At 40.9% G+C, this 15,561-nt stretch overlaps 2 protein-coding genes across 9 annotated transcripts in view; one reads left to right on the forward strand and one right to left on the reverse strand.

The window, feature by feature from the left end:
- Positions 1 to 10,942, forward strand: part of LOC124152962 (G-protein coupled receptor moody-like) — a 73,599-nt gene extending 62,657 nt beyond the window's left edge. For 4 of the 5 annotated variants that reach the window (XR_007221644.1, XR_007221645.1, XR_007221647.1 and 1 more), the window contains 2 exons: positions 7,651 to 9,634; positions 9,781 to 10,942. Coding sequence is in view for 1 of the 5 variants with exons in the window: in XM_046526051.2 (XP_046382007.1) it covers positions 8,322 to 9,314 (993 nt within the window). In the remaining 4 variants the exon portion in view is untranslated. Of the gene's footprint in view, positions 1 to 7,650; positions 9,664 to 9,780 lie in introns of those variants that run through there. The other variant, XM_046526051.2, reaches the window with a different exon arrangement.
- LOC124152934 (histone deacetylase 6-like) overlaps positions 1 to 15,561 on the reverse strand; it is a 341,819-nt gene that overhangs the window by 202,043 nt on the left and 124,215 nt on the right. The gene's annotated exons all lie outside the window — the stretch shown is intronic.

Below are 15,561 nucleotides of genomic sequence, written 5' to 3' on the forward strand. Positions count from 1 at the left end.
ACGTACCCAGTGATACCACTTTAAAGAATTTTGATGCAATGGTGGGAAGAAATTGTATCTGAAATTATTATTTTATCAGGAAGAATATATTCCAATATCGTGTTATTTTAGTTGCAGCTTCCACCAAATATACTTAAAATTATAAGAACCATAAGCGTAGCACTTTGGTACAGATGGTATGCAGGATTAAATTGCGTTCTTCAGTTCGGATTTGTTGACTTGTATTTCCGGTGTTACGTGATCGCGGTGATCAGCTGATAATGTTTTCTGAGATGGGGGAAAACATCGTGTCATTGGAAAACTTTAGTTTATAAAAAATGTAAGTACATTTTGGCAGCCATGCTTTACCGCGCTATAACCAACCGCTCAATAACGAGGGAACACTGTACGTAACAACTTGTAATGTGTGTGAAAAGTCGTACGAAAATACGCTATTTGAAGGGCGCGTGGCCTAAATGCAAATGTCCGATTGGGATTTTAAATTTTCCGGACCCCTGGGCAGGACATAGAAACTCTCACTAGTCATGCTTGCTGAATACGTCCCTCATCACCTATTCTCTTTGACCTGCATAGCAGAAGGTTATTAAAGGACATTTGACAAATCTGTTGGAAAAGCATTATCACCTAAGAGCTGAACAGACAAAAATAAAATATGAAATCCACAGATAAACAACATATCTATCATCCAGCAGTTTTGGACATTACGTGTAAAAATATCTTGATGGATTTATACTCATTATTCCACTGAGGACGTCACAAGGACGAAACTGGATCACTTGCCGGGGTCTTCAACTACTGCCAGTAAATCCCACCAAGCAGTGGCTGGGGGAACATCGCACATCGCTGACATGCATGCATGGGTGTAAAGTACTGTTTATCCTACTTCCCATCCAGTTGCCATGGTAACTATTGTGTTTGTTTGTGCTGTGACAGCAGCCTGTAACTGAGTCTGAACCAGACAATCCAGTGATTGATATAATGAGCAACAATCAACACAGTTAACCATCGTGAGTCAACCTGACCACCCAAACCATAAGTGGTGTCTTTCCACCAGCACAGGTTGGTGGGGACATGCTCTGACATGGTATAATCCCCACACGGTCCAGTCTGTTGTTTTAATCCTAGGATCCGGGGTAGAATAGGTCTTAAGCAACCCGAGCAGGACATAGAAACTCTCCGTAAAATGTGACTATACTTGTCGTAAAAGGCGACTAACAGGATCGGGTGGTCAGTCTCGCTGACTTGGTTGAAGCATGTCATTGATCCAAAATGTGTGGATCGATGATCATGTTGTCAATCACTGGATTGTCTGGTCCAGACTTGATTACTTACAGATTGCCTTCATATAGCTGGAATATTGCTGAGTGTGGCGTTAATCAACAAACAAACAAACAAATCCTAGGTGTAGGACTGTACAACTGTAGGTGTGAAAGGTCCAGAAACAAGACTCAGACTAAGTCTTAAATCATAAATCAGAACTGGAATCCAATGCCTCTCCAACTCTTTAAAGACAATTGTACATCAAGGCAATCTAAACAGAATATTTTGAACTTCTTTCCTTTGTTGCAAACCTTTCAAAGAAGAGTTCCACTTGAGCTCCAGACTGATACTTTAGACAAAACCCTCATAAATAATGTTCCTACGTTTGAAACTGCAGCCCCTAGAGGATAACAAGAGAACAGGAACAAAAACAAGAACATTGACATACCTGCTCATTAGTCTCTGTCGACTTCAACACAAGTTAACTCAGGGAAGAATGTAACTCTTACTGGGCCATTTCAATCCACTAGGCTCCACACCGGAGGTGCCAGAACTTGTATACATGTCTGAATGCAGAATCCGTAAATATCAACGGTAAAAACCCGTGAACAGTCATAAAAAGATTTTCCAAAGAATTTCTAAAAGGACTTGAGTTAATCAATGAAATTGATCACTGTATATTTCCAAAGGGATGAATATTTTACAAAATGGGTTTATATATATTTCAAAAAGACCAGTCATGCATGATTCCATGATTACAATCTTGAAGACAATTGTCAGCATGGAGACAGAAGGGATTAGGAGACATTGGGATGCTTCAGCAAGATCACCATACAGACTCACAATGATGTGCAGGTTCAAGTGTGTGACAGTTTGGCAGTGGGCATAATAACCAAATCACTTCATACTGAATACGGCATCGGATCACATATTGTTGAATGCTGCATAGGATCACATATAGTTGAATACCGTATTGATCAGTATCATACAACTTGTAAAACTGACAAAAACACAAATTCAGAATGTGTCTGCACCTGAAAACACTGCCATTCTGCCTACATGATCTGATGACACACTGTAAACCTGCCCTGTACACCAAGACCATGGATTCTGCCTACATGACCTGATGACACACTGTAAACCTGCTCTGTACACCAAGACCATGGATTCTGCCTACATGACCTGATGACAAACTGTAAACCTGCTCTGTACACCAAGACTAGGATTCTGCCTACATGACCTGACAACACACTGTAAACCTGCTCTGTACACCAAGACCATGGATTCTGCCTACATGACCTGATGACACACTGTAAACCTGCTCTGTACACCAAGACCATGGATTCTGCCAACATGACCTGACAACACACTGTAAACCTGCTCTGTACACCAAGACTAGGATTCTGCCTACATGACCTGATGACACATTGTAAACCTGCTCTGTACACCAAGACTAGGATTCTGCCTACATGACCTGATGACACACTGTAAACCTGCTCTGTACACCAAGACTAGGATTCTGCCTACATGACCTGATGACAAACTGTAAACCTGCCCTGTACACCAAGACTAGGATTCTGCCTACATGACCTGATGACACACTGTAAACCTACCCTGTACACCAAGACCATGAATTCTGCCAACTTGACCTGATACACACTGTAAACCTGCCCTGTACACCAAGACTAGGATTCTGCCTACATGACCTGATACACACTGTAAACCTGCCCTGTACACCAAGACCATGAATTCTGCCAACATGACCTGGTACACACTGTAAACCTGCCTTGTACACCAAGACTAGGATTCTGCCTACATGACCTGATGACACACTGTAAACCTGCCCTGTACACCAAGACCATGAATTCTGCCAACATGACCTGGTACACACTGTAAACCTGCCCTGTACACCAAGACTAGGATTCTGCCTACATGACCTGATACACACTGTAAACCTGCCCTGTACACCAAGACCATGAATTCTGCCAACATGACCTGATACAAACTGTAAACCTGCCCTGTACATCAAGGCTAGGATTCTGCCTACATGACCTGATGACACATTGTAAACCTACCCTGTACACCAAGACCATGGATTCTGCCTACATGACCTGATACAAACTGTAAACCTGCCCTGTACATCAAGGCTAGGATTCTGCCTACATGACCTGATACACACTGTAAACCTGCCCTGTACATCAAGACTAGGATTCTGCCAACATGACCCGGTACACACTGTAAACCTGCCCTGTACACCAAGACCATGAATTCTGCCAACATGACCTGGTACACACTGTAAACCTGCCCTGTACACCAAGACCATGAATTCTGCCAACATGACCCGGTACACACTGTAAACCTGCCCTGTACACCAAGACCATGAATTCTGCCAACATGACCTGGTACACACTGTAAACCTGCCCTGTACATCAAGACCATGGATTCTGCCTACATGAAGGCATGCCATATCTTCATTCTTATTAGCAAAGAAACATAATTTTTTTTAAACTGCCTGTATTGATTTCAACCCATTTACAAATTAAAAGCCAAATCCATTTACGACACTAGTAGACATACTGCAATATTCATTCCCCCAACGCCACCTCCCCGGGCTGGAGGATCAGATCATTTTAAAGGACACATCAGCCTAACGCTACGGAGGAAATGAGAAGTGCTACTACATCAGCGTTGTGGGTTGGCTCAACAGGGATTGTGTCATCTCGGTAATCCATTGTTAGAGTCACAGTGTAATAGGCTTTAGTCATTCTCACCAGCGAGTGTCCCTACCTTGCAATATCTTAGAAAAAGGAATTGGTTAAAATTGCAAATTTCAGTTTTGGAAGTACTGAGCTGTACTTAACCAGTCAGTTTTTGTCTCTTAAATTATTGTAGTTAAACTTATTAGTTTACAGTCTCCACTGCTTTGGTGAAGATAGCCTTGCTCCAAGGCTGACTACTGAAAGAAAAGTCTATAGATGTGTAGTAATTCTATCCTCCTAATAGGCAAGTCTAGATACGTGGACAAGGACTCTCTTTTAGGGACAACTTGTTCTTATTATTTACTTAATCTATAAATAATGAATTAAACTAATAATTACTGCCTTAGAGACCTGTGCAAGTCTATGGTGAAGAGAATGAACAGAGTACTATGTCAGGCGAGGTGTACAATCATTGTTATTCATGAATTGTGTCTACTTTGACAAGGTACAGGGTAATATATACATGCTCTCAATGTATTGCAGTGCTAGGAAAGATAGCAATCTCATTAAAATCAGATCTTAGTTCTCGCTATCGCAAAACATAGATCTGAGGACATCTCATTAGGGGTCACGTCAGCATGACCTTTCATCCAACCTTCTTAGCGTTGGTTACCAGATCCCGAAAGTGACAGTCGGAATGTGTTTTCTAATCATGCAACCTCGAAATATTTAACCGATATTATTCCGAACGACAGTTACGGGTTTTATAACTATACCCATGCATACAATCTAGGCCATCTGTAAGCCATTCCAGAATGTTCTTTTTATCAGTTTTAAAATTTTTAATCGAGAATACGTCAAAATATGTTTCGAAGCGTAGTCAAAAGTTTGAAACTATTATATTTACTGTTATAAAGCTCAAGAAAGCTGCTTTCTGATTGGCTAATGTTGATTTCTTGTCAGTAATTTCATTGGTCGGTCAAAGAATGCGAAAGGTCGTTCTGACGTGACCCGTAATGGGATGTCCTCAGATCTTTGTTTAGCGGTAGTCTAAGATCTGATTTTAATGAGATTGGGAAAGATAGCGTATGCTCAGATACTGCTTTACTTAATTAACTTGTGAAAAAAACATTCTGTTTCTGAAGTCTTACCTGACAATTCATCAACTGTGACATTTTCTATTGTTTTCTGACAACAGATTTGATTCTGTTATGGAATCTTGTGATGGATCGTTTTGTTGACTACTGACTACTGACTACTACTGACTACTACTGACTACTATTGACCAGTAACCTATACAGCAATATAGTTGACATATATTATCGGCAAAAACATACTACTATAAATATTTCTGGTCTGGACTATTGGAGAGAAGATCATCAGGGACAGATTAAACATTCATATCTCAGACACATGACCATATCATATTTGGTGCTATAGTTTGCAAGTTAATGTTTGTAAAAAATATGTAATCTAAATCTGTTGTAACTTGCTTTTAAAATATTCATCATTTATGCACTGGCATTATAATTTCCCATTTTCATATGAATAGCGGATTTATTACTGTGGGCAGTGGTGTTTTCGTGTTTAGAAGCTTGTGTTTTGTTTCCAGACGAAGCTGTGAAGATCCGGGGTAGAATAGTTCTTCAGCAACCCTTGCCGTAAAAGGCGACTTATTGTAAAAGGTGATTAACGGAATTCGGTGGTCAGGCACTCTGACTTGGTTGACGCATGTCATCATCTCCCAATTGTGTGGATCGATGCTCATGATGTCAATCACTGGATTGTGTGGTCTAGGCTTCATTATTTACAGACCACCGTTGTATAGCTGGAATACTGCTGAGTGCGGCGTTGAACAACAGAAAAAGAGGAGAAAAAGGACAGTTTCCAGATGGAGGGTATTCCGTACTTGATGACTTGCCTGGCACCACCACCAGCAGTGGTCAAGGCCATTCCTCACATTTAATTACAAGAGACGAACTGTCCACGGATTCTGCAAGCTAGTGATTAGAGTCAGTTTCGGCCTATTATTTTGAGAAGTTTAACATCTTGGATTAGCTGAGATTTCTCAGACCTGACCAAACTGTCGACATCTCGGGCAGATTAACTATAATGAACTACAGCAGATTTACATCCACGCCGACAACAGATGGAATATACGCCAACGGAATGATAAATGAATCAGGAGATCTCACTCATGTCACGTTTCCACTGACAATAATAACTAACACAGATTCCTGATATCCAGGGAGTTTCATGGTTTGATGATTATTTTGAAATGTTGGAATAAACTTAAAGATAACTTTTTGAAGAAAATGGTGGTTGATATAATAGAATCTCAAGGGTTAGAATTGAACATTTGTACCTCATGCTAACACTTCATTGTTCGGTGAGTGAGTGAGTGAGTGAGTGAGTGAGTGAGTGGGAAGGACGTTGAGTGAGTGAGTGAGTGAGTGAGTGAGTTATGGTTATCAACGATTGGTTTGTATATACATTTCTGCATTGATGTATACTGATGTACAGAGATGTACAAATTTCTACATATTTCTACCCATTTCTGCACACTTCCACACATTTCTTCAGATTTCTACACAGATGTACATTTCTCTCTTCCCCATAACCGATTCTATAAAAAAACCCTCATCATTCTGTATATAATATTACTTCAAGTTGAATGTACAAATGAAGCCGCACACTTCAGTTGGGAAAAGGTCTTGTGTTTTGTGGAACTTCAGCAGGTACAGACCATCCATTCTTTAACGTTACTGTAGAGAACCTACATAATTTAGTAGTATTTAAGTAGGATATTCATATCTGAAGTAGCGAGGACACACTGAGTGAGTATATGTTTAATTCCTGCTGTTGAAATAGGGACTCTTACTATTGTGTAGCACCATACTTGTGTGAACTACTTTCTATTGTACCCTCACTGTTTGATCACTATGGGCAAGTTCACCCTGTGACAGACTGCCTCCGTGGTCTAGTGGTAGAGCGTCTGCCTGGAGAGCGGAAGGTCCGGGGTTTGATCACCGGCCGTGTCATACCAAACGACTTTAAAAGATACTTGTTGTTACCCTGTCTGGCGCTCGGCATTAAGGGACTAAAACAAGGACTGGTTAGCTCGGAGTCAGCATACTGTGTTTGAGTGGGGTATTCATGTTAAACTGCAGCATGGTATCTCAGTGCGCTAGCAATATAAATCGGCATCAGTCCGGACTAGTACAATCTTGGCATTAGGGCCCACTTGCACAAAGCTGTCTGAGCGCTAAGATGATCGTAATTCACATACTTTAACATAGGCTTACGATAGTCTTAGCACTAAGATTAAATAACAAACTGTCATTACAAACCTTTTTCAAGAATATTTAATATACATAAATAAAGTTTACTATCTGTGTGGGCTTCTGTGCGATAACATATTCCCTAATTGTTTTGCATTATAACATAATAACCCTGATATTTCTTGAAAATATCTTTTGTTAACGTCTACCTTGAGATAGTCATTTGTTTAATTCAACATAAGTGGATCAGCAAAGTGACATATTTTGAATTTTTTTTATCAAAAGGCCATTTTTTGCAGCCACACACACTAGTGAGGAAGGGTACTAATTGACAAAAAAAATTATCCAGTATTAATGATCACAAATCCTTCACGCAAAATATTTCATCACATTTTGTTTTGTTCTTTCAGGATGTGAATGAGTGGCAGAGACTTCAAAGTTCAAAGAAACTCAACACTGTTTTCTTTCGTCACATACGATTACACATCGGCTGCAAGTTGTATTGATATCAAACATCACTTTCAACAGGAGACAAAAAGACAACCCAGCAAAGACACAGGAGTGGGAAAAAGATGAAGATTGTCACAGAAATTGATTGTCTTGTGACAGCAGCACTTGATCACGTTGAGGCCGTGATACTGGAGAGTTCTGGCAGACACTGATGAAAGTCTTATGCCAACTGAGAAAACTGAAAAAATAACTGAAACTGAAACTGAAGACATCAACAGAGTCGACACCCAAGTGTTTTGCCCTCAATCGGAGTTAGCAGCCTGTGCCACAAGATGGGGGCTGACATGCCATTTCAGGGAAGGAATGTTCATTTGAAAGGATAAATACGAACTGTGGATAATCAAAGATAAAAATATTCAATTCTGAGATTGTTGCCAAAATAATTCATCAGGACATGAAAAAATATCCTGGATTGAAATACTAGAATCATCATGTGACAAAAATTGATATATAACCTGTGCTTTGTAGAGTTTCTCGTGGAAATATCATTGCGATGATTCCTGAAAGTTAAAAGTCACCAATTGACAGTATTTTCTGTACATGTTTGACCAGCAGTGACCACACAAACATCATGATGAATGAAATCAACACTACAGACAACGACACGATGGGCCACCCCACGAAACACCTCCCAGAAGCTATTTTCATATCGGCGGAGGTGTTAACAATCTTGTTTGCACTTGTAGGCTTTGTTGGAAATCTTTTGACAGTATTTGCAATTCTAACATCAAATCTCAAAACTAATCTCAACAGTATTTTGATCGGGAACCTGAGTTTTGCCCAAGTGATCTACTGTAGTCTGATCCTGCCTCTACAAGCCCTCATATACCACTACCGCAACTGGATACTTCCGTCGGACTTGTGCGTCCTCCATGCCGCGGTTCGATTCTGGCTGATCGGCGTCAACATGATGCTTCTGAGTGCCATAGCTTTGTATCGCTTCCTTCACATTGTGCATCCTACCATCTACTCCAAGTTCTCCAGCCGAGGACCCTTCTTGGCAGTGGTGGTAATCTGCTGGGTGTTTTCTCTATATTTCTGCATCACGCCGATTATTGGATTATGGGGATCGTTCTCGTTTCAGGAGGCGATTCTTCAGTGTACATTCACCACTAGTGCTAACAAGTCACATAAAATAACCACAGTCACGTTAGGGTTTGTGATACCGTGCATATTCATCTGCTTCTGTTATGCCAGGATTGGATGTATGGCATATTTTTCCCGAAAACGAGTCACACGGACTGCCAGTCAGTATCGACGACAAAAAGCTCAAAAAGATTCCCTTCGTCTCACTGGTATGATGTTGTTTATTTTCTGTGGGTTTCTCCTCGGTACGACACCGTATTTTGTAAGCAATATCCTCGACCCGAAGATGAAGCATCCCCTGGCTCACATCTGGGCTCCGTTCATGGCCTGGCTGTTGTACTGCATGAACCCCGTCATTTACACCGTGATGGACCGGAACTTCCAGAACGCCTACCGCAGGCTCTTGACCTGCCATGTGTGCGCCAAGGGAGACAACTCTCAGACTCTCAACGCGGAGACGTCCTATGCCCACCGCTAGCTACAGGACCTGTGCCCATCACGACAAGAGGACCTGTGCCCATCACGACAAGAGGACCTGTGCCCATCATGACAACAGGAGTATATAACCGAGCCAGATTTGGCAATGTTCCCTACACTCTCGCAAACTGCAGAGCAACGACAACGGAAATGCTGTGAACAGCTATGCTAGCTTGGCCATGTTCCCTTGCTGTTTGGAACGTTCATTGTCTAGCAAAGGTGTCATTGTCCAGTATGTTTCAGGGTAGGTTCTATCTTCCTTGACACACCCAGTGTCTTATGTGTACCACGGGTGTGGCTGTCCGGTATCTTGGAGGGCAGGTTCTATGTCCCATGACAGATGCAGTGTCTAATGTGTACCACGGGTGTCACTGTCCGGTATCTTGGAGGGCAGGTTCTATGTCCCATGACAGATGCAGTGTCTAATGTGTACCACGGGTGTCACTGTCCGGTATCTTGGAGGGCAGGTTCTATGTCCCATGACAGACGCAGTGTCTATTGTCTGCGACAGGAGTGTTATCCTATAAGTTCAAAGATACATCCTAAACGGATCACAAAAAAGGCTTGTCCTTTGATGCCCTATGAGAGACGGACGTATCATGTCTACTATGAACACCACTGTCTTATGTGCTGAAGACATTTCCCAGAAGGAGGTGTGTCTTGTATCAATGGCAAACACTACCCATCCCACAAACATGTCAATTCAGTTGCTGCATTTGTGTAATAGCTCCATCGGTTCCACGGAGTAGAAGACGATTTCCAGAGTGGATTGCTTCATGAGGAAACGCAAGCTGTATGTGATTCAGTGTGTTCTAGTGTTCCTTAAATGTGTTCCTGCTAATGGACTTTCATAATGACAATAACTGGATCAACAATCCCATTTTTTTTAATGTGCTAGTGGTCAAAACAGAGACAAAAATCTCTAAGACATGATGATGTGCTAATCTTAGCGTAGGATGAAAGGAGAAGGCGGCTATTGTAATAACTGCTTGCATTCCAACCTGAAGTTCGATCACAACTGACAGTAGTATTTTGTTTTATTGTTTTATTGTTTTATTCAATCTTGAAGGTGAACTCCATACTGGAGGCAACATATTATTTCCATAAAGACAGTATTGAACAGAACCTACAGGAACAAACACTATAATTGTAGTCCACACTCATTGAAATATGGTTCAATCAGTCAGTATAAACCAAGGATTTTGATAAGATATGACAGATGGTCCTGCTTACCGGTACTATCATTTTCATATTCTCCAACTATTTGAAATGCCATGTAAGTCGATCTGTACTGAAAAATATTGATATGTAATATCTTGTATTTTTATGATAGTCTGGAAATTGTAATTGGAAACGAAACAAAATACCTCACTAGACAAAAGGAAACAACATACTTGTTTGTCATCAATACAAAAAATGGAAAGTTAGGTTGAATGTTTAGTTTATTTTTCCTTTTGATTTTGATTAATTAATAAATGGATTCACAAGTTACAAAATGTAAACAATTATATAAGTGAGTGAGTGAGTGAGTTGGTTTTAACACCGCTTTTCACAGTATTCCAGTTATATCGCAGCGTGTCAGCTTAATGTGGGAGGAACGCCAGAAGTGATGCAGGTCTTAGATGTTTACAACATCGGTGAAACCCATGAGCACGGGTATGGTGCTGACAAACCTAGAAACATAATCGGGGCGAACCAGGATTCGAACCCACGAGGGATGCAACTCTGCACAGCGAATCGCTGTGCCTTAGACAACTGGGACATCCGTGCCCCCAAACAATTATATAAACAAGTATAGAGTGTTTGTGTGTTTTTGGTATTGCTGGTCTTGGGTCCTTAGGGCCTTAGAATGGGGGACAAGAACAAATGCACCTTGGATTAGAAAATAAATTCAAGAAAGCAGAATCTGAACTCAATTTGGCATGCAAACAAAATTAGTAAAATTACAGCTGTGACAATATATAGGGACCATTGGTAAGAAACAAGAAATATTTAATGTGGCCTCATATTTATTCAAGACTGACTGTAATATAGGCGTTCATAGCTCTTGTGATTCAGTGCACTTCAGGCGACCTCTTGTGTTGTAGGCAACAAGGGACAAGGGACTTCTTGTTAATTTTTAAACAACAGACACTGAGTTACAAAATTCATAACTTTGGCCACAATTGCCTTTGTGTGACTCTCCTGTAGTCATGGCAACACTGATGTAGACATAAACACAATTTCACAAAGAAATTTTCTTAATGTCAACATCCAGTCTGCCAAATGTTTCAGTACCATGGAGCCCTTCTCAAGGAGTCTCTGTAGAAAACCTCGTAACGCTGTAGACCCGGGTTCGATTCTCCACATGGGAACAATGTGTGAAGCCCATTTCTGGTTTCCCCCGCTGTGATATTGCTGGAATATTGCTTAAAGCGTGTAAAACCATACTCACTCACTCACTCACTCACTCTGTAGAACACTGTACACATACATTGTATAGGTCTCCCTGCTGTTCATGTACGCTGCAATCAATATGGGCCAATTGTATGCTTTGAATAACTGTGTGATATACATTGTATATTCAATCACACCCAAGCCTCAGATGAAGAACGCATATGTTTGCATTTTTATTCTATTTTGGCTTTTGGTTTCATTTTTTCAGATTACTATATTTCCATAAATTTCATATGTATGAGGGGTTTGATTTGATGTAGGCTTCATTTTCAGGATACAGAGAAAAGACATACTTGTGTATGACACAGAATATTTCCTTCATATCAAGCGACTGCCTCCGTGGTCTAGTGGTAGAGCGTCTACCCGGAGAGCTTCCACCCGGAGAGTGTCAACCTGTAGAGCGTCCTTCCAGAGAGCGGAAGGTCCAGGGTTCCATCCCACCTCACCTCACCTCACCTCACCTCACCTCACCTCACCTCACATCAAGCTATTTCACACAAAGTGATTTGTTTCATATTCCGAGAAAAATTCACACAATCATGTGACCCAATTTTCCATTTGCGTGATGGAGGCCGAGTGTTATGCCAGGAGGATAGCTGTGCATGCAGAGTGCTGATCAGATCCTGCTAACATTTATGTTTGTTCAGTTTAAAGAATTTCCATGAATTTCATCACTGAGAAAGTTTCTAATGATCATACCCCTGCAACTTCCTTTCAATGAATTCCTGCACATAACCCTAAATGAATCTAATTGCAACATGAATCGATTCAGGGAAAGAGATTGAGGTTACTTTGATTGGAAGACCAGAAATAATACGGACATTACTATAAACACCCCTCCATGAAATCTAATTCACAATAATTGCAGTCAAGGAAAACAGTTCTTCATAAAAATTATCAATCTCAGATAGTATGGTTTTAGTAATAAAAGACATCACCAAAACTTTTGAAAAGAAGAAAACAAATGATAAGTTCACTTTAACAGAAGTTTTAAAATATTTGACATTTGCTATAGTGTTGCATATATTTTGTGGAATAACAATAATTTTACATCTAAGAAAACAGTTATGCAATTTTCAACGATCTTTTTATTAAATAGTTCAAATGATCTTTTTTCGAATAGTTCCCAAGAGAGAGTTGTTGGATCATCAATAAACAGTCTAATTGTTAAAACTTTAGGAGGTAATAACATTGTGATGATAAAGTCCCGCAATTATTTGTTATTACAGTAAACGACGGTTATAACGAACTCAAAGGGACCACTAACATTGTCACATGTTTCTATCCCGACATTTGACAAGTATTAAGTATTAAGGGAATGGAGGTCACAGTCTGGGTCCTCTGCTGATCCAGGTACACAAACCTTAAAACTGGAACTAGATAGTAGCAAAATTTTTTTTATCCTTTCGGTTGTTTTTTAAACTGATTAACTTGAGACACCCTTAACTAGGCATGGTCAAACTAGGTAAAGCTAAAACCTACTACGTATTGACGTTTGGATAGCGTGTCTCATTACAAAACAAAATGGAATGAACTTAATTATCACTAAACAGTCTGATGACGTCTTCAACACCTGCGATTAGTCACATGTTCAGGGGCAACATAGGGGCCTATAGGGCTGGGACGGGTAACTCCGGTACCCGGGTTGGGTGGGTACTGAGTAGGACCCGGGTACCCACAGGACTACCCAGACCAATGGTAAGTCATGTGATATATTATTTAATGACAAAAATGATCTAGAACTCTATGGTTACACTACTAGTCACTGATGTTCGCATTTATTTCTGACCATGCATCCATTCCTTCTGAGTTTTCATATGGTTGAATATAGATATAACTTAAGTCAACTTCAGTGTAAATGACCAGAATGTTTAATATATGTATCTTAATACATTTTGCCAGGGCTATGGTCAGAAAATTCCCAATTGGACATTTTGTACCTATCTCTAAGAACTACAGTGGGTACCCGGGTAGGGTCAGGTAATAGGGGGGTAGTACCCAGGTAGCAAATTTGGACTCATCACTGCCCTAGTTGCCTAGTGTTTGAGGCTAGGCACCCCACTGTCTACAACAGGTCCAACGGCCAATAGCCAATCCTAAATTCACTCCGATGATGACGAAGAAATACATATCTAGGATCTGAATGGCCTTACACTTTCCTCTACATCAAGGTGGCATGATGTTACTGAAGTACTGTTTTAAGCCAGGGACTTTAGGGTAGCCCAGTGGTTAAAGCGTTCGCTCGTCATGCCTAAAGCCTGAGTTCGATTCCCAACATGGGTACAATGTGTGAAGCCCATTTCTGGTGTCCCCCGCCGTGATATTGATGGAATATTGTTAAACGTGGCGTAAAATGATACTCACTCACTCACCAAGCAGCAGTAAACATAAAGCCACTCAGTCATGCTGCATTTTCTCAGCTGTGTGAATGAGTGAGTGGTTTTCACAGAGGGGCCACCAGAAATGGGCTTCACACATTGTACCCATGTAGCGAATCGAATCTGTATATACCGGGTATTATAGAATAAGGTTTTAATATAAACTCATAAACCCAAGTGAGTGAGTGAGTTGGGTTCAACGCCGCTTTTAACAGTATTCCAGTTATGTCACGGCGTGTCAGCTTAATGTGGGAGGAAAGCCTGAAGTGATGCAGGTCTCAGACGTTTACCACTTCGGTGAAACCCACAAGCATCGGTACGGTGCTGACAAACCTAGAAACATAATCAGGCCAAACCAGGATTCGACCCCACAATCATAGGTTTTTGGCATGCCCAACTCTGCACAGCGAATCACGGCGCCTCAGACAACTGGGCCACCCGTGCCCCCTCTTAAATCCAAGACCTGAGGTTGATCAAACGCTTTAACCACCAGGCTACCCACTGCCTCTCCCAGCTGTGTGAAAATACACCACACCCTTGGTGCTAAAAGGCCCAATGTGATAAACATTCTATTCAGAGATGAAGACTTCCTGTCAATTTCTTAAACAGCCCATTTCAAATCACTGCATCATAATCACCTTAGTCAAACAAAATAAAACAAATCAACGTGATGCCGTGATTCCGTAATTGATATTTTGATATTTCTAAAATGTTATATTCAACACTGCAATTTGCGTGCAATGGAAATTTTTATTCTTAGCTGAGTGATCTGTTAAATTGAGGTAAATTGACAATGACAAAGTGCTGTTGACATAAAGCTGACATCAATGGAATGAATTCCACGAATCAATTCAGAGAATTTCCTGTGTGGAGACACGTCCTCCAAGGTCAAGGAAAATTCCCAAGACTAGTCGGATTAATGACATTATCTGGTCTATTGGAAAAACCAACAGGCTTTCATTGACATGCAATGCATAATAACAGACTTATTAGCATGACAATCAGCAAGTATAAACAGGTCTACCATTTGCATGGCAATAAATGGGATGGGTTTTATTGGACACACAAACAATGGTGATGAGAAAATATAATAAAGTTTCTTCACATTCATACTGTAATCAATTTATCTCAGCACTTTTGAGATAGAAACTCAAGGTACATACTCAAGGTACATCTTTGTCTTTCTGGAATGTACGAAGTATACAGACAGTCAATAGCTTCATATTCTGGTCATATCATGGCTGTGGCACAGAGAAGGGCTTTAACACCTAGGACCATGTGGGCAATGGAACCCTGACCTTCACCTTGTGGCCATGTGGGCACTGGAGCCCCGGCCTTCACCTTGTGGCCATGTGGGCAATGGAGCCCTGACCTTCACCTTGTGGCCATGTGGGCAATGGAACACCGGCCTCCACCTTGTAGCCATGTGGGCAA

The sequence above is a fragment of the Haliotis rufescens genome, unplaced genomic scaffold (assembly GCF_023055435.1).
Source record: "Haliotis rufescens isolate VD_foot unplaced genomic scaffold, xgHalRufe1.0.p SCAF_16, whole genome shotgun sequence".
Classification (NCBI taxonomy): Eukaryota; Metazoa; Mollusca; class Gastropoda; order Lepetellida; family Haliotidae; genus Haliotis; species Haliotis rufescens.